Here is a 20,382-nt window from a genome sequence, read left to right as displayed (position 1 = left end):
TCACTCTCTGGGCTCCCACCGACATGGGTAGGGCGATGGTGCTGAAGCGGAGGGCATGCTCTCCGGGGCCTCCAGCTTGTCTCTTCTCTGAAAACCAAAGGCCCCTGGCTCCTCGGCCCTGTGCTGCCGCGAGGTCCAGTGCAGCCTCGACCTCACCACCCTGTTGCACGCGGAGGAAAGAGCTGGTATTAGTTGGCCATTTGACTCCTCCAGTGAGCCGTACTGCTGTGGGCAGGCGAGCAGCCGAGCAGCCCCGCACCTCACCCCAACAGGAGGCTTGACTGGGGTGTGTGTCTCAGGGGAGTTTAAAGACTAATGAAATCTCCAGCCTTAATGGAACCCTTTTAAATCTAGGGAGAAAAGAATGTGTGTGTAGAACTCCCAAGCTTGGTAATCTGTTCCCCCAGTAGAGGCCTCTGGAGTATATCTGCTACCTTAGGGGTCCTCAGGGTACAGGGATAAACCATTGATCTGGGAGACAGGATTAGAAAAGAGGGGCCATGGGCTTTAAGCCCTCGATTTCCAAAGTGCGGGTCTGGGCCTTCCAGCTCTGGAATCACCTGGAGTGTTGATAATCCAGATTTCTGTGCCTGCCCCCGCCACCCCAAGCCAGAACTTGGTCACTTGTATCGTAAACCAGCTCCCCAGGTGATTGCGATGCCCACCGGGATCTCTATACCACTGTCAGTCAGCCGGCAGCTGGAGTTGATGGTGGGCCTGGGGAGTTTCCAGGGCTTGGGGCTTCAGTGGGACTGGAGATCCCAGTCCCCGGCCTGGCTCTGCAGGCCTTGGGGAGCCAGTTCCTGAAACTGTCGGGGAGGGGGGGGGCTGGTCTGGGCAGAGAGGAGACCAGGAGAATGTGTGTGCCCAGTGTGGTGACCCCCATCCTAGGAGGCAGCCTGTTCTGCTTGGGTCTCTGGGTGGCTTTTACTTTCTGGACGACCCCTGGCCCATTCAAGGAAGTTGAAGACCACCAGTCTTTACCTTCCTCCAGTCTTGGCTGGAAGCTTCTCTTCCTCAGGCCTGTCATTCACAGCCGCATCCCCGTTGTCCCAACCCTGAGCAGGGGCTTAGCAAACATTTTAAAGAAACTCTGGCTAGAAGACTGCAGTGCTAACTGTATGAGGCCAGGGTCTTCAGAGTTACGAACCTGGCCTTGAACCCCCTGAACTTGTTTTCTGAAGGCCCATTCCAGCTGAGAGCACCTTTGAAAGGTTGCTGGCCTGTGCAGGAGGGGAGTCCCTCTTGGCTCATTATCTGATGCTGGTGTCCAGGCTTGAGTGGCCCCCCGGCCCCCACCTCCCAGTCCTGCCAGAAGAGCCGGGACTCGGCACCAAAAGTGCAAACTCGCCCCTTCCCTTCACCCCCTCCCCAGTCTAGTGGCTTTAGATTCACCACTTATCAGATACAAGGGACTTTATTCATTTAACATGTTGAACTGTTAGACACAGAGGGGGCTCGGAGCAGTTTTTGGAAGTGGACTTGTCTTCTTGCAGCCCTTCATCCTATCGTGCCAGTGGCTCTTCCTCCAGCAGAAGGCCACCATGTGTATGTCCACCCTACACGTGCACCACAGGTGGCGCCCTTGGCCATACGAGGTCCTGCACCGTTATTCATGGTCTCCCCTGCCCAAGGTTGCTATGAGAAGAGCACCCTTACGTGGTGGGGACTGTCAGCAAAAGTCACTTTCCTGATGGCCTCTGCTCAGTCTGCTGTCAGCTTGGGTCGTGACTAAAGTGCAGAGGCTGACAGGGCCAAGGAGAGTAGACTGTTACTTTTCAGGGTCCCTGCTTGACTTGGCAGATGATACTGGAACCCCTCTGGCTGGTCTCTGGGCTTGGGCTGTTATTCAGGCTTTTCGCCAGCAGAGGGCAGCATGGCATGGGGGTGGGGGAGGAGGTTGGGTGGGAGTCCCAAGGGCTGGGTGGGAGCTGGAAACAGGTGCTGTGGATAGGACCCTTCAGATGCCTCAAGTCTCAGACTCGTCCGTCTCTTCAGTGGAGCCATCGCTCTCTGCTTCCACCTTGCGGCCGTGATGGAGGGGTCTCCAGGGAGAGCCAACCCGGGGAGGGGTCCGGGAAGGCAGGCAGCCGGCCTCTGGGTTGGCAGTGGCCGAGTTGACCAGGCCTGGGATCTGGGCCAGCCTGAAGGAGGGAAGAAGCCCAGAGGGCAGCTGGGGGCCTCCTGTCTAAAGACCTGGACCTCCACGTTCGCTCTTGCATTTGGATGAAACCATGGGCTCTATTCCCAAAGGACTCAGAGAGAGCACCTCAGGCCTCTGCTGGAGCCCAGACCCCTGACTGACTGGCGTGTTGCACACATTTTGCTGTGTGACCCAGAACAAGGCATGGCCATGTTCAAGGGACAGATGGCCTCCCCCACAAGGGGGCAGCATTTCCCCACTTGACACTTACAGCCGTTCTAGCTCCTCATCCATGGCTGGGTCGTGCATCAGGTCCCCTTTGTCAGGCAAAGCTCCTGCGAAATAATCGGGGGCCACAGAAGTAATCTGAGTGTCTTTCAGGCAGGCTCCGGTCAGACAGTTCCCAGCAGGGGGCCCTCACCTTCAGGTCTACCTGCCTTGCTGACCCTGGGAGGGCTCATCTAAAAGATCTGAGAAGTGCTCTTTCTAGAATTTTTTTTAAAATTTGAGCACAGTGGACATGGAATGTCTATTAGTTTCTGGGGTTCACCATCTCCATTTCTTATGCTGAGCTCACCACGAGGGCAGCTACCATCTGTCACCACACAACGTTATTACAGTGTCATTGATGATAATCTCTGTGCTGTGCCTTTTATTCCCATGACTTGTTCAAGGGAAAGAGCTCTTAAGAGAAGTTTTAATTTAAGAGAACTGTTACGGGGGCAGGAAGTTGTGGCTACTGCTAGATAAATTTAGTGAACTCACGCCTACCCTCTTCAGGTTGGGGCAGGAACCACAACTATGAGACGTCCCCACACCTCAAGGTCACTGTACACACAGGGCTGTCCCCTTCCAGGACTGGGTGGTGGGTTGTAGGCTGGTGCTGGTGGCTCAGTTCCTTCCTTGAGGCCCCAGGTACTGGGGGCCAGAGATACAGAGTATGTCCAGCTAATCCCCCAAATCAGAAATTAGCCAGTTTTGTGTCCCCCCAGATCAGAGGGAGCCCACTTCAGAGAGAGTATGGTCAAAAATGCTGCCTCAGCTCCTCAGAGGCTCTGAGCAGCGAGAAGAGCAGGCTGGGTCAGAACCGGACCGAACTCTTCTGCGTGGCCAGGAGCCGCCAGGCCGGGAGCAGCCCCTGTCTGCCCGGCCATGACTCTCTGAGCTGGTTTTCTCAGCTACAGACTAAACCCTGTCTGCCCGGCCATGACTCTCTCTGAGCTGGTTTTCTCAGCTACAGACTAAAGGGAAAAGGCAAGAGGGGGTGGTCTGGATTCTCACTGGAGCTGATAACAGTGGAGGGCAGGTGGAGCTGAGGTCTGCAGGTTGTTGAGGGAGAAGCTTGCTCGTGGTCAGAATGTCGCTCTGGCAGCTAGCAGTGCTGTCTGTAGAAAGCCTCAATCTTAAACTTACCCATGTGGCTTTAGTTCAAGTCCCTGCTTTTCCAAAGCATCCCAGATGATGCCTCCTGGCCCGCTTTTGCTGTTAGTGGTTTTCAAACTACATTCCCCGAGCCGCCTCATTTTGTGTGCGTGCGTGCGTGTGTGTGTGAGTGCCTTGAGGACTAAGGGAACAGGGCAACCCCTCTCCACAGCTGGCTGTGCCCCGAGTATCTCAAGACGGCTTTCCTCACACTGGAGATGCGGGGGAGGGCAGATGCCCCATCTCCCACTCGACCCAGCAGCAAGAAAAGTGGTGGACGGAGTGATCGCCCTTTTTAAAACCCTAGAAAAAGTGAGGGCACGAGGTTGTCCCGGCTTGATCCTGTACTAGTTGCTTTTCCTTTTCCTTCCTATGTGCTGACTGGTGGAAGGGGAGGGAGGGGGCTGAGTTACCCCGGTGTGAAAGGAAACATAAGCCAGTCCCACCCGTTGCCCCCTCACTCCTGACTTCTCACTCCTGTTGGCCTTTCTACTCCGGTCCAGTCAGCACCCTGGGCCACCAGCATCACTTAGTTCAGGGGTCCCTAGAACTGTGCACACCCAGAGCATCAGTTCAGCAAAAGGACGCTGCTAGGCAGCCTGGTGCCTCAGTGGGTCTCAGTCAGTCCTGCTGGGGCTTGCACTCCTGCGTGCATCCCCAGCAGGCTTTGTATCAGGAAAGACCTAAAGCAACTTGGCCTACTGCGGTTAGCATTTAAAAATGTTCAGTTTCCTTCCCTGACGTCCTTCTCTCCCCTGGCAGAAGGAAGGGGAGGCTATGTGTGCTTTGGGACTCCGGAAACAGCACACCCGGATACCTCTGGAAGAGGAAGACAAATAACCCTTCCAGCTCCGCAGGGGGCTCTTCCCATGGGGCAGCAGCAGGTGTGAGAGGGAGAAGAGCAGCGTGGGCGGAGAAGGCCGACCAGTAGGAAGAAACGACAGACAGGAAAAACTGGGCCAGCGCAGGCCTCTCCCCCTATTTTTTGCTCCTTTTCAGATTAATCATTTTTGTCCCCAGCTGGGAAAAAAGGCTGCCTCAGACACACCTTTGCCCTGCTTACAAATGGGATTCAGGTTTCTTTGATATATAATCTCCAAAGCCACTGAGTAAATAGCCCTGTGTCTGCCCAACCTGCAGGCCACTCCCCAGAGCAGAGCTGGGGATTCTATGGGGAGGGGCTGGGCACACCCCTGCCACAGAGAGGCTGCTTCATGTTGGGGCAGGGACTTGGGTGGGGAAGGCTGTCCCTTCCCACCGGAGTGTGAGAGGCCCAGGAGGGCACGGTCTCTGTTGTGCACGTTCTGGCTCCCCAGGCCTCCGAGGCTGACCTGAGAAGTCAGGGCGGAGATGGTGATGCCCCCTCCTGCATGGACCATGTCTGCCAATAGCCCCCAGCTCCTACGTGGCTTAGGAGGAGGAGAGGGGAGGAGAGGGGAGGCTAGCCGTGGCGGGCTCTGGCTTACCTAGGGCTTGATTGATTCCATGATGCTTTGAAAGAGCCACAAGGAATCCGTAGAAGGTCAGTCTCTGAACGTTGCTTAGTACCTCTTTGACAAGTGCTGGGGGTGGACAGCTGGGAAGGAGAATGCAGAGGCTAGCTTCAAAGACCAGCAAGTCCGACTGCCATCTTTTTATCAGGACTGAGGGACCCGGTCTGCTCCGGGGGCCCTAAACCCCTGGGGGAGCATGGCAGATGTCCAGAAGCAAGGGCTTGACTGGTAAGAGAAAGAGCTGGTGCGCTCCCGAGCTGGTGCTTTCAGTCGGGGTGTGGGAGGAAGGGAATGGCGAAAAGGCAATGAGAGGCAGCCTCTTCTTGGAGGAGGCCCAAACTTGCTCCGTCTCTAAGGAGACCTTGTGCCGCAGAGAGCAGTGTCACCCTCCCTTTCTGTCGAGGGAAGTCTTTCTACAGTGAATGTTTTCCCTTTCTCTCTAAAAAGTCAGGGCCAGTGTCTCTCCTGGCAAGGAGAAGGGGGCCAGGCTGGTCATCTACAGCTCGTCCCACCACGTGGAGGGACCCTCCCCGAGGGAGCCCCCCGGGAAGCCGTTCGCCCAGTCACAGCCTGGTCTGGGGCAGACGGCACTGTGCCACCATCCAGGACCCCGGCAGCCGGGGGCCAGTGGGAACATCCGTTCCAGAGCCCGCAGCCCAGTCCCTGGGGCTGTGGTGGGGCCCCCACGCCCATCTCTCACCTGTACTTGTGCCGGTCGCACAAGTTCTCCAGGCACTGGGAGAACAGCGAGGCCTCCACTCCCTCCAGCAGGCTCGCCTCACCCAAAGGGGGCCGCTGACGGTGCTGCCCGCTGGATGACGTCGGCACAATCACCGTATTGGGGTTCTTGCCCGCCAGCAGGTCCTGATAGATGGCGGCCACGCTCTCCAGGAATTCTGCATACCGCGATGGGGGAGGGGCACAGGTCAGGCAAGGATGACCCGCGGGGTCCCTTCGCTGCGTCTGCCCGTCCTCCTCTCCCTCAGTGCGCCACCAGCCTCAACGCTTCGCGCATGGTGGCGTGGGAGCAAAAGTCCTCCACCTCCTGGGACCAGCGCCCTTAGGAGCGGGGACACCGCTGTGTGTTTCTGGCCCAGCGTCCCCTCCTTGGGGCAGCTGCTCCTAGAGCAGGCAGATGCCCTCTTCCCTACCTTCCAGGCACCCTGTACTCCCTTGTTTTTTGGGTATTTGCTCTGCCTTGCTGGAGTGGAAGATCCTTGAAAAAAGGCAGGGGTTGTGCTTTGTCCCCTTTGTGCCCTAGTATCTAGCACAGTGCTGGGCACATGTGAAGTGCTGGAAATATCTTTTAGAGAGTGGACCTGTGCACACTCGCTCCATCTGGCTGTGAGGCCACCTGCCTCTCTGCCCCAAGAAGGTGTGGGGGAAGGCCAGCTCGGAAGAGAAAGCCTCAAGCTGCTAACTTATTAAGCATTTGAAAGGCAGGTGGGGAAGATTCTCCCAGCTCTTCTCCAGGGTCCAGGAGCTCCCGAGCACTGGGAAGTCGGTGCTGCAGCTGCAGAGAGCAGGTGGCGAGACCCCAGGCTCCAGCCCCTGCCGGACCAGGCCCTTGGGCCGCCATCAAGAAAACAGAATGTGGCGCCTGAGCGAGGCCAAGGCTGGCTGGGGCCACTAGCTGGCATGGAGTCCAGGCTCCAAGGACAGCCTTCTGTTTACTGAAGAGCCCATTTTAAACAAGTCTGTTGACGGACACAGGCAGCAACCTCTGAACCCAGCATCACATGCGATGTCGCCGTGGGCGCCGTGGGAACTGGTGTGCATTTGTATTTATTCCTCTGTTTCTGTGATACCTGATTCCAGAAGGGATGTGAGGACACAGCCGCTGTGTATGGGGAGCAGCACGGGCAGGGGAGACAGGGCTGGTGTCTGCTTATGAAAAGTTGTGCGGGTGGGGAAATGTGTGCTCGCACGCACAAGCCAGGGCCGAGGGAGAGCCCTTTGCTGGCAGTACCAGCGCCGGGCGGCCCGGAGCCCTGGTTTTGGAGGGAGCCCTACATTCAGGTCCGGGCTCCCCCACTTACCAGCTCTGCGACTTCGGCTCCTCACGCCGAAGCGGGTCTCTGAGAGGACCTATCTGCTAGGGCCGTCCTAAGCACTAAAGTCAGGGCTATGCCGGGCACACAGGGAATGTCTGACACACCGTGGACGTGGCGTGGACCTCAGCGCAGCGTGCGCGGTTCCAGTTACTGTCGTCACTTAGGCCGCTTTGCCACTGCCGGCTGGAAGCGCCGTGCCTTTTCATGTCTCGAGAGGGCAGAGGGAGGCGGCTGTGCAGACTGAATCTTGTGACCACCGGTGGGGACGAGACATCCTGTCCGTGACCCACGGTGAATCACGCCACCGGCGGCAGTGGGGGGATCCATGGGTGCGCCAGGCAGCAGATGGAAAGGACACCAGGGTAGGACAGGCAGACAGGGCCCTGACAGGAGCCCACATGGGGCCCTGGAAGGCTCTCACCTGAGTAGTAAAACTGGATCTGGAAGGCAAAAAGGAAATCTGAAAAAGACATCAGGCAGTCCATGGCGTCATCCATGAGCACGATCCTGAGGGGAAAAGAGGGAGAAAACGTGAGAGAATGTGTGTGGGGGGTGGGGGATGGGGAGCAAGTGAGTGAGCTGTTTTCTGGGACTCCTGTCTTTTGGGGACAGCAAGACATTGGGAGAGGGGTCCCAAAGGCCAGCTCCTCCCCATCACCTCACATGTCCATCAGCGGGGCTCTGCCACCAGACTGCACCGACCACACGGCCCAGGGCAGGCTCCCAGTTCCGTCTCTGTGGCACCAGCTAGTGGCTGGAGCATGAGGAGGGAGGAGGGGGGCAGCAAAGAGAGGGTGCAGCTGCCATGCAGCCAGGATTTCTTTTCATATACTTAAGCAGTAAATCCTTTCATCCTGCAGCGAGGACCATTTAGTTCAGAATAAATACAGCTGAGCAGAAAGGCAAAAAGAACAGCCAGGAAGCTTAAAGAGGTCTTGGCAAGTGGCACCGAGATTTAAAAAGCTACCAAGGGCCCAAACAACTTCAGGCACCTCTGTCCTGGGACAGGGATGGCAGACAAGGGAAGAGGGGACAGAGCTGCTGGGCACTCTGCACTTGTGAGGGTCAGAGACACACCCCGTCTTGTGACGCCGGGGGGTCGGGGGGGGGGCAGCCGTGCAGCTCCTTGCTGTCTGCTCCCCCAAGGGGACCGCCCTCTGGGTGTTCCTGTCCAGGCCCTCCCACCTCTTAGGAAGAAAATCATCCGATGACTAAATGATCAGACCAAGGTCATGTTCATACCCTGCTCTGGGCCGCATGCAAGAGGGCATAGGAAGGGAAGGAAATTAGCACACGCTGGGCTCTATCCAGGTGCCAGGCAGGGCACCAAACTGATCTCCTGAAGGGGAGCGGGGCCCCCGATCTGTTTCTGACGGGCCCTCCTGGCTTCATCTTCCCTGTTTTGCAAAGTTGTTTTATTTTGCTGTCTTCGTGTATTTTTTGAAATCTCCCTTCACTGCCTTGCGTCAGAGGATCCCCAACCTGGCAGCTGGATCGGCTTCAGAGAGAGCCGGCCCTGCACACCTCTGGGGGTTGGGGTGCTGGTAGAGAGGGGAGAACATCAGGGCCGCTGCAGCTGTGCGAGGCGGCGGGCCCTGCTTCCGGGGGTCCCCGAAGAGAGAAAGCCTTCCTCCATCTAGTCTTTAGTCATAGTAAAGACAACGATAGGAATAGGGGACCCGTACTGAGTACCTACTTCATGGCAGGCCTTGTGCGAGGTATTTAACTATATTAATTTTTATTCTACAACATTCCTATGAGGTAGGTCTTGTAATTATGTACATTTCACATGTGAAGGGACTAAGTCTCAGAGAAGTCAGCTTGGCGAGACCACATAGCTGGGGGGTTTGCTCTACTCCACAGGCCATGGTACTTTCCATTAGGTCACACTGCTTCTTTTATTTATTTATTATTTTTTAAAGAAGATTTTTATTTATTTGAGAGAGAGCAAGTGCGTGCCTACAAGAGCGGGGAGGGGCAGAGGCAGAGGTAGAAGCAGACTCCCCAGTGAGCCGGGAGCTGTACTGGACATGGGGCTCCATCCCAGGACGCTGGGATCATGACTTGAGCCAAAGGCAGACGCTTAATGACTGAGCCACCCAGGCGCCCCTCACACTGCCTCCTTTAAAATAAAGATACAGAATAGAAACATTAACATTTTATTTCTTAATCTATGTGGCTAACTTATTTTCTTTATTTCCACCTATACTTTAAGGCCTTAATATTTCTCATGTATCTCTTGGGGAAGAAAAAAATCTGCCCAACTAGGAGAGTTGAACATTAAAATTCCAACTGGAAAAAAATTCAAGGACGGAGGGCGGACAGAAGCAATGCTGCTGGTAGCCACCGGGGGGCGCCCTGGTCCCTCCATCAGTGGCTGCTGGGACCAAGTGCTGAGCCACATAGCCCAGGTAGTTACTCCCATTTCTCCTAACCTAGGAGAACCCAGGCAGGCAGAAAGGAAAAGACAGAGAGAGAGAGAGAGAGAGGGCACAAAGCCCAGATTCTGATATCTGGATGGGGAGGGAGAGGCGACAGAGGGCAGAGATAAGGCAGGTAGGGTGGGCTGTGGTTACAAAGACATCCAAACTACAGAGGACAAGCGAGCTCTCCCGGAGCGCTCGGGGTGGGGGTGGGGTAGAGTCGCCGCAAAGCTTTTCCAACCCAGGCACAATCGGAGAAGAAGAAGGTCCCTGCGGAGGGAAGCCAGTGACCTTTCCTTCCTGCCCTATCCCCAGGACAGCTAAGAACCCGAATGGCCTGAAGTTAATTACTAGGGAAGAGCACTGGGCTGAGAACGTCCCCAAGCAGGAAACCGCGAAGGGGAGCCAAAGCCTTTGAAGATGTTACTTGGCTTCTCTTCTTTATCATCAACCTGGACCCAGTGCTCCTGTTTATAGCAACGTATTCCTTCTTTCTTCATTTCTTCATTTATATTGCGATACAATTCAAATACCATAAAATTCCCCCTTAAAAACGCACGGTGTTTTTCAGTATGTTCACGAAGTTGTGCAACCATCACCACTGTCTAATTCCAGAAGTTGTAATTCTTGCTAATCAGCATGCTCCCGAGACAGGCCCTGCCACACCAGGGCTTTGAAGCCAATTGCCATAAGCATCTTCCTCTCAGCCGCAGAGAGGACTAGAAGCTGCAAACAGGGCCCGCCCTTCCAGCTTCGGAATGGCCTGCAGCCTTCTGCCGGGGCCATTCTTTTTTTTTTTTTTTAAGATTTTATTTATTTTATTAAGATTTTATTTATTTTATTTAACAGACAGAGATCACAAATAGGCAGAGAGGCAGGCAGAGAGAGAGGGGAGGAAGCAGGTTCCCTGCTGAGCAAAGAGCTCGATGCGGGGCTCGATCCCAGGACCCTAGGATCATGACCTGAGCAGAGGCTTTAACCCACTGAGCCACCCAGGCGCCCCCTGCCGGGGCCATTCTTAACTGGAAACATTAGCAGCCTCTTTTCAGTTGAGCAGCTGGGGAAGGGGGCAGCGGTCAGAGGGCAGGAGACCCACCATGTGCGTGTGGCAGGCTCCGTGGGAGCAGGGCGGCGCTTTGGTGGACACTGGTCAGGAGGGATCGGCGGGCTGGTTGGGGGAAGCAGACCATGGCGGGGCTCTCTTTCTACTTCTGAGGGACATGTGGCTGGGTCCCAGCAGCGCTTGTGCAGGGGACCGAGGGGTTTTCTCAACTGCGGGCTGTGCGACTGGCTGCCCAAACAGCCCCCTGGATCTCAGCTCTCAGGGACAACAACACTGCTCCCTCTTCCGCTCAGCCTGAGACCTTAAGTCCTGCGGGCTTCCTGGAAGCGGCCTCCCTTGCCTGCCCCACAGCAATCAGTCACCAGGTCCACAGCCCCCTCCGACGCCCACCTCCACTTCTTTCTTGTGGGCCACTGGATGACCTCCTGCCCGGCTTCCTGCCGCGACTCTTGCCTCCTTGTAGTTGACTAGCCACACTGTGGTCACAAAAACTTTTTCTTTAAATGCGGTTTTGAGGGGTGCCTGGGTGGCTCAGTGGGTTAAGCCTCTGCCTTCGGCTGGGGTCATGATCTCAGCTCTCTGGATGGAGCCCCGCATCAGGCTCTCTGCTCAGCGGGGAGCCTGCTTCCCCTTCTCTCTCTGCCCGCCTCTGCCTACTTGTGATCTCTCTCTGTGTCAAATAAATAAATAAAATCTTTTTAAAAAGTGCAATTTTGACCACTTCACAACTCTGTTTAAAGTCCTTCATGGGCTTCCCATTGACCTTAGAACAGGATCCGGCATTCTTAATCTGGCTTATGAGCCCACAGGATCCACTCCCTGGCTCCCCTCATCCCTCTATTTGTCCTGGAGGCCACAGGCAGCCTCTCCCACTGGATTCTGGTCATACTGACCCGTAACAGCCTTCCCAGTGCTCCTTCCTTCCTCCATACCTTCCGAGCAGCCAGGGCCCCTGCCCTGCACGCCACCCTCCTCACCTACCTGAAGCCCACTCCTTCTTCGCATTGGAGCCTGCAGGCTTCCCCACTCCACACGCAGAGGTAGGCACCCCCTGCTACCAGCTTCCGCGGTTCCCCGGGACCTCCTCGTCCTGTTCATGTCTCTCTTCGCCCCGGGACTCTGAGTTCCACCTGCTCACACCTGTGTCCCTCAGGCGTGGCTTGACTCCAGGGTCTGGCACGTGCAGGGCCCATAGTAGGCGCCTGGCAAATATTTGTCGAATGAAGGAAAACATGAATACATGCGTGGGGAGGGCCACGGTTCTCTTTTCCTTTCCCCTGGCCAGCTGACATCTGAATTCGCCATTCAGTCTGAAGAGTCCACTGAAGAGGAACAAGCTAGGGTCATGGGACAGGGGCGGCGAGTCCCAAACCACCGCGTCAGACAGATGACTGCATGTAGATCCTTCAGCTTAGGAGCAAAGACTCAGGAAGAAGTGTGGGTTGAGACCCGACTCTTCTTTTTTTATGGGGAGGGGTGGGCAGAAGGAGAGGGACATAGAGAATCCCAAGCAGGCCTCCATGACCCTGAGATCGTAACCTGAGCTGAAGCCAAGAGCCAGACGCCCAGGCGACCTGAGACCTGACTCTTGAAGACTGGCCTCTGAGGAAGATGTGACAGGGACCTGAAGTCCGGCCCTAGATGACCTTCCAGCTGCTCAGCTCTGTGATTACAGCTGCTCTGTGAAGGAGTGAGCGGCCTGTGGCAGTGGCTCCTACTTCCCCAAAGCACGAAGGAGCTTCTTCCAGCTTGGACAGAGTGTGTGGTCCCAAGGGTGGGACAGAACGAGCAGCTTTTCTGTCAGTGCTGGTTCCGTAATTTGCTGTTTGGAGGGCCCGTGGCTGCAGAAACGCCTCAGAGACTTACACAAAGAAGCTTTTAGAAACATTACATGTTGCATTGTCCATCTCCAAACGAATGCTCGGACCCATGAAAACGTCTGGGTCTCTGGCAGTGGAATCTTGGCAAAACTGTGGGAAAAAGCAGGCAGGAGGTGACAGGCCTGTCTTTGTCTTTGGTGACAGGGACCGCCCCAGGTTGTAGGCCTTGCTTCCCACAGGCAGCTTCTTCAGCCTGGGCTCACACTTGTCACTGCTGCCAGAGGGCTCATGAAGGAATCGCCTGGAAACCAGGTCATCCCCATGTGCTGTTTTCCAGTTGATGGCAGTTGGCTCCGCACCCCTCGCCGCCAGAGGCCTCCTGCTAACGTGCCAGCTGCTCTGACACCTGGAGAAGCCTGGCGGCCACTGCTTTGAGGTGGAGCCAACAGGGAACCGTTGCCAACAAGAGTGTGTACGGACTGTGGAAGGTTCCTTGCAGGCCGTGCCGCAAGTCTGGAGAGGGGGCTGTGGGAGAGATGTCAAGGCAGTGCCGTTCAGGTGCGCTCTGAGTGGAACCATGTGGAGGGTGGAGTCTGGGGCAGGCAACCTTCTGGAATGAAGAAGGGACACTTGGCAGGGTCAGGGCTAACCCCGAGAGGGCCGGCCCTTCTCTCCCTCCCTTGCCTACTTCCAACAGCTGGGACGGGCTGGCTGCCCCGGGGTTAAGGGGGGCGCCGAGGAAGGGACAGCTTTCAGTCCGAACCTACTGACTTGCCAACTTTCTGTTCACCCCAAGGGTCAGTGTCCCCGGACTCATGGTGTGAGCTGCCCCGGCCTGCCTGGAGATCTGCGTTGCCAGCAGCCGGGGGAAGGGAGGCCAGCTCCACTGCTCCCTGGCCCCATTATCGTGTTTTTCTGAGCATCTGTGTCCTCGTCTGAAGAGAGGAGCTGATCGCAGCTCCCACTTCATAGGATTCTGGTGAAAAGTCCATATGAGGCTGCACTGTGTTTTGTGTGTAATGAACACTCAAAATAAGCGTGAGTTGCTATCAATAAGTGTATTCCAGTTGGCTGAAGGTGCTGGAAGAGCTCAAAATAGCAAATAAAAATAGAGCTTGGAGGAAGCGAGTGCTACCAGTGCCCAGCCACACGGAGGCTGTCGGGCGGAAGCCAACTATCTAGTTTCGAGCCCACTTTGGGGGGAAGCCGGTCCTCAGCCAGAAAGAAGAGCCACCATCCATGAAGGCACGTCTTTTGGAGGTCAGACGCCCGGGGTCTGTCATGGGTGAAGCGGGTCCCCCAGCGTGCTGGGACTCACGGTGCATCGGCGGGCTGTGCCTTCAGATCCCCGAGTGAGGATGAAACCATGTGCGGGCCACCTCCTGTGGCTGGGGGGAAGAAGCTGCTGCTGAGGCTTCCAGGGACACTTCCTTTGGGTCATCTCTCTTCTGGTCCGTGGGGGGTGCACCCTCATACTGCATGAGTTGCCAGGGTCGTCTGGGTCCCTGCTTTCCCCTGGCTTTAGCCTGCACCTCTAGGGTATCCCGAACCCCACCTGCCTGGCAGTGCCTAAGCAGCTTGATCCAGAGAGCGGGGACAATCGAACAACAATGGTTAATATTCATTAGGGCCTTACTGTGTCCGTTAGCGACACCCTTAACAGTAAGGAACATACAGCTGTCATTTCTTCTCATATCAATCCTAGGAGGTGAGCTCAAGGAGTATCCTCACTGAGAACACACAGGTTCAGAAAGATTCAGAAACCTGGCCAAGGTCACAGGTCAAAATGCAAGAGCTGAAAATTCCAACACAGGTCTCTGACCCTAATCGCAGCTGCACCCGGAAAGAACACGGAGGCTCTGTGCTGTCTAGTGGCAGTCACACCTTCCACTGGGGGCGCTGTCCCTTCTGCCACTCCCGGAGGGGTTTGTTCGCAGTGTAGAGTACTTGCCTGCTATTGGGCGGGGAAACTGAGGCCCCGTGCTGTTTCTCCCTGGCAGAGCTTGAAGGCCCAGGCTCGGCCATTTCAACCCCATTATCCCCGCCCCTCCCAAGGAGCCCGGCTGCTGGGGGCCAACTGTTTCACGCTCTTAGGATGAATGCCAAATCCAACGCATGGCCTCGTAGGACCCTCATTTCCTCTTCTGGTCCCCAAACTCCTCAAACTCCAGAACCACTGGCTTCTTGAAGCTCCTCTAGGTCATCACTGGTGATAGCCTGGCATCTCTTCCAGGCTGCTTATTTCCCTCTCACTGCTCTTCCTGCCTCCATCACTCCCAGCCTCATCCTACCCATCCCTTTTGTTTTACTTTATTTATTTTAAGATTGTATTTATTTGACAGAGAGAGAGAGAGAGAGAGAGCACAAGCAGGGGGAGTGGGAGAAGGAGAAGCAGACTTTCCGCTGAGCGGGCAGCCTGATGTAGGGCTCCATCACAGGACCCTGGGATCGTGACCTGAGCCAATGGCAGATGCTAAACCGACGGAGCCACCCAGGCACCCACCACAACAAAAAAGAAAGTTGTGAACTTTTTTTTTTTTTTTTAATTTTATTTATTTATTTGACAGAGAGAAATCACAAGTAGATGGAGAGGCAGGCAGAGAGAGAGGAGGAAGCAGGCTCCCCGCTGAGCAGAGAGCCCGATGCTGGACTCGATCCCAGGACCCTGAGACCATGACCTGAGCCGAAGGCAGCGGCTTAACCCACTGAGCCACCCAGGCGCCCTGAAAGTTGTGAACTTTTTTAGATTTGCTTAAGTTGCCTCAATGTGATGGGACCAATTTGTACACCACCAGCACTTTCTGAGAGTTTGCCAACCTCCCCAATGCCTGTGCTACCAGACTTTGGAATTTAAAACTTTGGTCATTTGATGTGAGGTGGCATTTTGATTTAGTTGGCATTTCCCTGATTCCTAGTGAGTTTGGGCATGAAAATGTGTGCATATGTTTAGGAGCTGTTAGAGTTTTCTGCGTCTGCTCAGATAGGCCTTGGATAATGGTTTGGATAATTTTTCAACTTCTTTGTCTTTTCCTTATTGATTTTTAGGAGTTCTTCATAAAAACTTTTTTAGACTAACAATTCTGCATACCAGTCTATTGTTAATTATACACCAAAATATCCTTTTTTAGTCTCTGGCTTATCTTTCAACTTTGTTTATGCTTTCATTGAGCAGAAGATTTTAAATCTTTTTTTTTTTTTTAAAGATTCATTTACTTATTTCAGAGAGAGAGAGGGCAGGGAGGAGGACAGAGGGAGAGAAAATCTAAGCAGACTCCCCACTGAGCACAGATTCCCACGTGGGGCTCAGTCTCAAGAGCCATGAGACCACGATCTGAGCCCAAACCAAGAGTAGGACGCTTAACTGACTGAGCCACCCAGGTGCACCTTGACTTCCTGGATCTTAAGAATTCTTTTACCTGCTAGCCATACATATATTTTCCTCTCTTTTGTAAGTCTTGTAAGTATAGTTTTGCCCTCCACACATAGGTCTGTCATTTATGTGAAAGTGGCTTCTGAATATGATATGAAATAGGAAGCTAACTTTATTTTTTTCTATATGAGTAACCAATGCCGCATCAATGCTTATTGAATTATCTTTTCCCCTACTCCTCTGCAATAATACCTTTTTATATATCAAGTTTTTATAAATGTGTGGGTTTGCTCTGGTCTGCTATGATGCCTTTGTCTGTCCTTACTCTAGGACCATACTATCTTAGCTACGATGGCCTCATAACTAAGTCTTGATAGCTGTTAGGATGTGTTTGTCTCTTACTAATCCATTAGGCCACAAATTCAACATCTCTTCCTCCCGGAAAAGCCTTTCATGATTCCCCAGGTTAGGTCTCATCTCCTCTGTGTATGTTCCTACAGCACTCGGCACTTCATTTACGTAACGTCTGTGGCTCTGTCAGCTTGTAAGATCCTTGAGGCGTAGAATGACATCTAATTTGCCTGCCGTTAGCCTCTCCACAAGCATAATGACCAGCACATAAGAGACACTTGATAAATATTTGGTGAATGAAACAATGGAGACGGAAAAGATGGCCTGTTTTGGCAAAAGACCTTTTGGGGGCAAGCTGGGGAAGACATCTAGGCAGAAAGATATCGCCAGGCAGAGGCATAAAGAAAGACACCAAGAAAGCATAAAGTGGTCTCCTCCATGCATAGCGTTAAGTCTGGAAGGTAGCAGATGCTCAGGAAACATTTGAACAATGAATTTGGCTATCACTCCCTATTCATTCATTATAATTTTTAAAAATAGGTGTTATTTTTTGACAGCCATGTGACAGGCATTTTACATGCATTATTTCATTAAGTCCTAAAAACTATTTTACGGGGCAGGTGTTATCATTGTTTCCATTTTACAGATGAAGAAACTGAGGCTTAGAGAAATTGCTCTGTGTCATAGGCCAGGAAGTGAAGGAACTGGGATTTGGGTTCAGAGCTGTCTGGCTCCAGCACCCGAGTCCCTCACTGTTAGGTATCCAGTTTCTGTGACACAGCGGTCAGCTGAAAATGACCCTCTTAAACGGGGGTGAGTTGCTATGTCTAGAACCAGATTCTTTAGGAGCTTGTGTGTTCAGATCACTGTGTGTATTTAGCACATAACCATGATAAAAGAGGTTCCCGGTTAAACATGTATTACTCACCAGGGAATCTGGCCTTCAGTAAGAAGTGAGTTAAATCGTGTTTTATTTATTTTTTATTTTTTTATTTTTTTTAAACACCTACCTTTTTTTAAAAAAATATTTTTATTTATTCATTTGGCAGACAGAGAGCACAAGTAGGCAGAGAGGCAGGCAGAGAGAGAGAAGGAAGCAGGCTCCCCACTGAGCAGAGAGCCCAATGCGGGGCTCAATCCCAGGACCCTGGGATCATGACCTGAGCCGAAGGCAGACTTTAACCCACTGAGCCACCCAGGAGCCCCTAAATCGTGTTTTAGATGACAAGAGAGAGAAGGAACTGTAATTCCTTTGGGTGCAATCAATTCTAAAATGCCAGGATGAGGGGCACCCGGGTAGCTCCGTCGGTTAAGCTGCTCCCTTCGGTTCAGATCATGATCCCAGGGTCTTGGGATCGAGTCCCGCATTGGGCTCCTTGCTCAATGAAGAGCCTGCTTCTCCCTCTCCCTCTGCCTGCTGCTTCCCCTCTCTTAATCTGTCAAATAAATAAATAAAATCTTAAAAAAAAAATAAAATGCCAGGATGAGACTGGCCCGTGATGCCCTGAGTCAGTACTCTTCCCAGTGTCGTCCCAGACGGTCGGCATCACCTGGGAAACTCCTGGATTATGAATTTTAGAGCCCCACCTCAGATCTGCCAAACTCCGGGGATGGAGTGCGCCATCTGGGGTTTCATAAGCCCTGCAGGGGACCCCGTGTCACTTGCACCTTGAATGGGTTCCAGGGGTGATGGTCCCCTTGGCACAGGAGGGAGGAGGCTAGAGTCTGCACACTAATCACCGGCAGTTCTCTCTTTACAGACTTTTTGTCATATGCATATTATTTTCTGACTGTTCTGAAATGAAAAAAGGCCAGAAAAATTGCCTTAGGGAGCTGAGGAAATTCTTGTTTATTTTATAAAAATCCGGTAATAATAATGCCAACATTATTTTAACAGCAAGAAACTATTATATATTGAGTGTCTATAATGTGCTAAGCAATATATATATATGAAACAAAATTCTATATATGTGTATATATATAATTTACATATATATATAATCTTATATAACTATATATAATATAAACACATACATACAATTTTGTTGTTGTGAAAACTTACACCACCCTATGAGTTAGTTACTATTATTCCCCATTTTACAGATACGGAAACAAGGCTTAGAGAAGTTATGAGAAATCTTCAAGCTCATCCAGTTAAAAGTGCTCCAGTGGCATGGACCCCCCAGGTCTTTCCAAGGCCATGATGCCTGTGCTCTTACAGGTCAGGGTTAGTACTACTACGTCCAACACTGAAAGTTTACTTTGTGCCAGGCATTCCTTTAAGCACATGACATACTTCTTCAATAATTACAACTATTATTATTTCCATTTGACAAATGAGGAGATAGAGGCTCAAAAAAATTAAATAACTTTCCCAAGGGCACAAGCTGGTAAACTGTGAAACCAGGATTTGAACTCAAGAAGTCTGGCTCCAACTGCATGCTCCTTGCCTTGGGGAAAGCCTCCCAGCGCATGGAGGATGGAGACAGAGGTTAATGCTGCCGCCGCTGCAGGAATGCATGAGGCAGAGGGCATCTGTGGCTAGGCCCATCCTGCATCCCATTTGCTGTCTTTCCTTTCCTGTGCTTCCTGCTCGCACCTGCTGCCCCCTCCACCCGGCCCCAGTGCTTGTGGCCTATAAGTCAGGCAAATGTGGAGACACCGTGCCCCCAAACAGGCTCTGGTGCCCAGCTGTTGTGGATGACATTCTCCTCCGCATGCATCATCACAGACAGGAGCCTCCTTCTGTGGCCTGTCCCCAGACCTCAGGGCTCCAAATTAAGGGAGCCCAACCATGAGATGGGAGAGTGCAAGGCCTCTTCTAGCAATAGGAATTGCCTTGGAGGCCCAATCACCCCCCACTGTGATTTTGATCAGAATCCTGGCCTTGTGTGTGAGGAAGTTGGGATCGTGACCTTCAGGACAAAATAAGAATAGCCTAAACAATTAAAGAACACTTTCTGGGATACATACAACTTTTTCTATACACACACCAGCTGGAGCGGAGTGGGTAAAAAATGGCATTGGGGAGGCGGGGTTGACACAGAAGCCTGAGACACAGGGAGCCAACAAACTTCTCCCAGGTCTGAATTCACCTCTAATTTCATAGCCAGGATCCTGAGGATGGTCCTAGGCCCTTCTGTTGTTTAACTTTGCATCCCCAGAACCCCTCGCACTGCTACTGACGAGGACTGGCTATAGTGCTTCCTCCTCAGATGGAAAGTCTGAATTTCCTATCTCACATCAGGTGTCTTGGTGAGGAGGGGATGAGCTTTACTTACATACCGGTTAGTATGAGTAATTGTAAGAATCTGTGAATTGGAGATGGCTGTGTTACTTCTACTGTAAACTCGAGGGCTTACATGTATCAAATTGTTGGGAAGGGAATGGGAGTGGGCGGGGCAACTGCAATGCTATGGCCACTGGGGGATGAAAATCGTTTGGAAGGTCACCCTCATTAACTTGCCACCCACCTTTCAGAAAAGGAAGACAGAAGCCAAGGGGAGATGTCACAGAGTGGTGGCAGGCAGTGATGGAGCTCAAGTGGTCTTCTTCTAAGCCCAATGCTAAGCTCCTTGAGGAGCAGGAACTGTATCTGCTCGTCACTGTACCCCCAGTATGCGTGAGAGCTCCTAGCATGAAATCAGCCCTTAAGAAACATTGGACGTTCAAAACCACAATGAGATACCACCTCACACCAGTCAGAATGGCTAAAATTAACAAGTCAGGAAATGACAGATGCTGGCGAGGATGCGGAGAAAGGGGAACCCTCCTACGCTGTTAGTGGGAATGCAAGCTGGTGCAACCACTCTGGAAAACAACATGGAGGTTCCTCAAAATGTTGAAAATAGAACTACCCTATGACCCAGCAATGGCACTACTGGGTGATCCGAAGGGGCACAAACGTAGTGATCCGAAGGGGCACGTGCACCCGAATGTTTATAGCAGCAATGTCTACAATAGGCAAACTATGGAAAGAACCTAGATGTCCATCAACAGATGAATGGATAAAGAAGATGTGGTATATATACACAATGGAATACTATGCAGCCATCAAAAGAAATGAAATCTTGCCATTTGCGATGACATGGATGGAACGAGAGGGTATCATGCTTAGCGAAATAAGTCAATCGGAGAAAGACAACTATCATATGATCTCCCTGATATGAGGAAGTGGAGATGCAACATGGGGGGTTAAGGGGGTAGGAGAAGAATAAATGAAACAAGATGGGATTGGGAGGGA

The 20,382-nt window shown here is 52.8% G+C and overlaps 1 protein-coding gene across 4 annotated transcripts in view; it reads right to left on the bottom strand.

Moving 5' to 3' along the window:
• Window positions 1-1,398: 1,398 nt before the first annotated feature.
• The window catches only part of LOC132008232 (centriolar satellite-associated tubulin polyglutamylase complex regulator 1), a 187,921-nt gene continuing 168,937 nt past the window's right edge, over window positions 1,399-20,382 (bottom strand). For all 4 annotated transcript variants that reach the window (XM_059386726.1, XM_059386727.1, XM_059386728.1 and 1 more), the window contains 5 exons: window positions 7,534-7,619; window positions 5,759-5,954; window positions 5,032-5,141; window positions 2,415-2,478; window positions 1,399-2,144 (listed from right to left, as the gene is read on the bottom strand). In XM_059386726.1, coding sequence (XP_059242709.1) covers window positions 1,970-2,144; window positions 2,415-2,478; window positions 5,032-5,141; window positions 5,759-5,954; window positions 7,534-7,619 — 631 coding nt within the window. In that variant the 3' untranslated portion in view covers window positions 1,399-1,969. The remainder of the gene's footprint in view (window positions 2,145-2,414; window positions 2,479-5,031; window positions 5,142-5,758; window positions 5,955-7,533; window positions 7,620-20,382) is intronic.

This window comes from Mustela nigripes, unplaced genomic scaffold, assembly GCF_022355385.1.
Source record: "Mustela nigripes isolate SB6536 unplaced genomic scaffold, MUSNIG.SB6536 HiC_scaffold_76, whole genome shotgun sequence".
Lineage (NCBI taxonomy): Eukaryota > Metazoa > Chordata > Mammalia > Carnivora > Mustelidae > Mustela > Mustela nigripes.
This window is presented reverse-complemented; position numbering and strand designations above follow the sequence as displayed.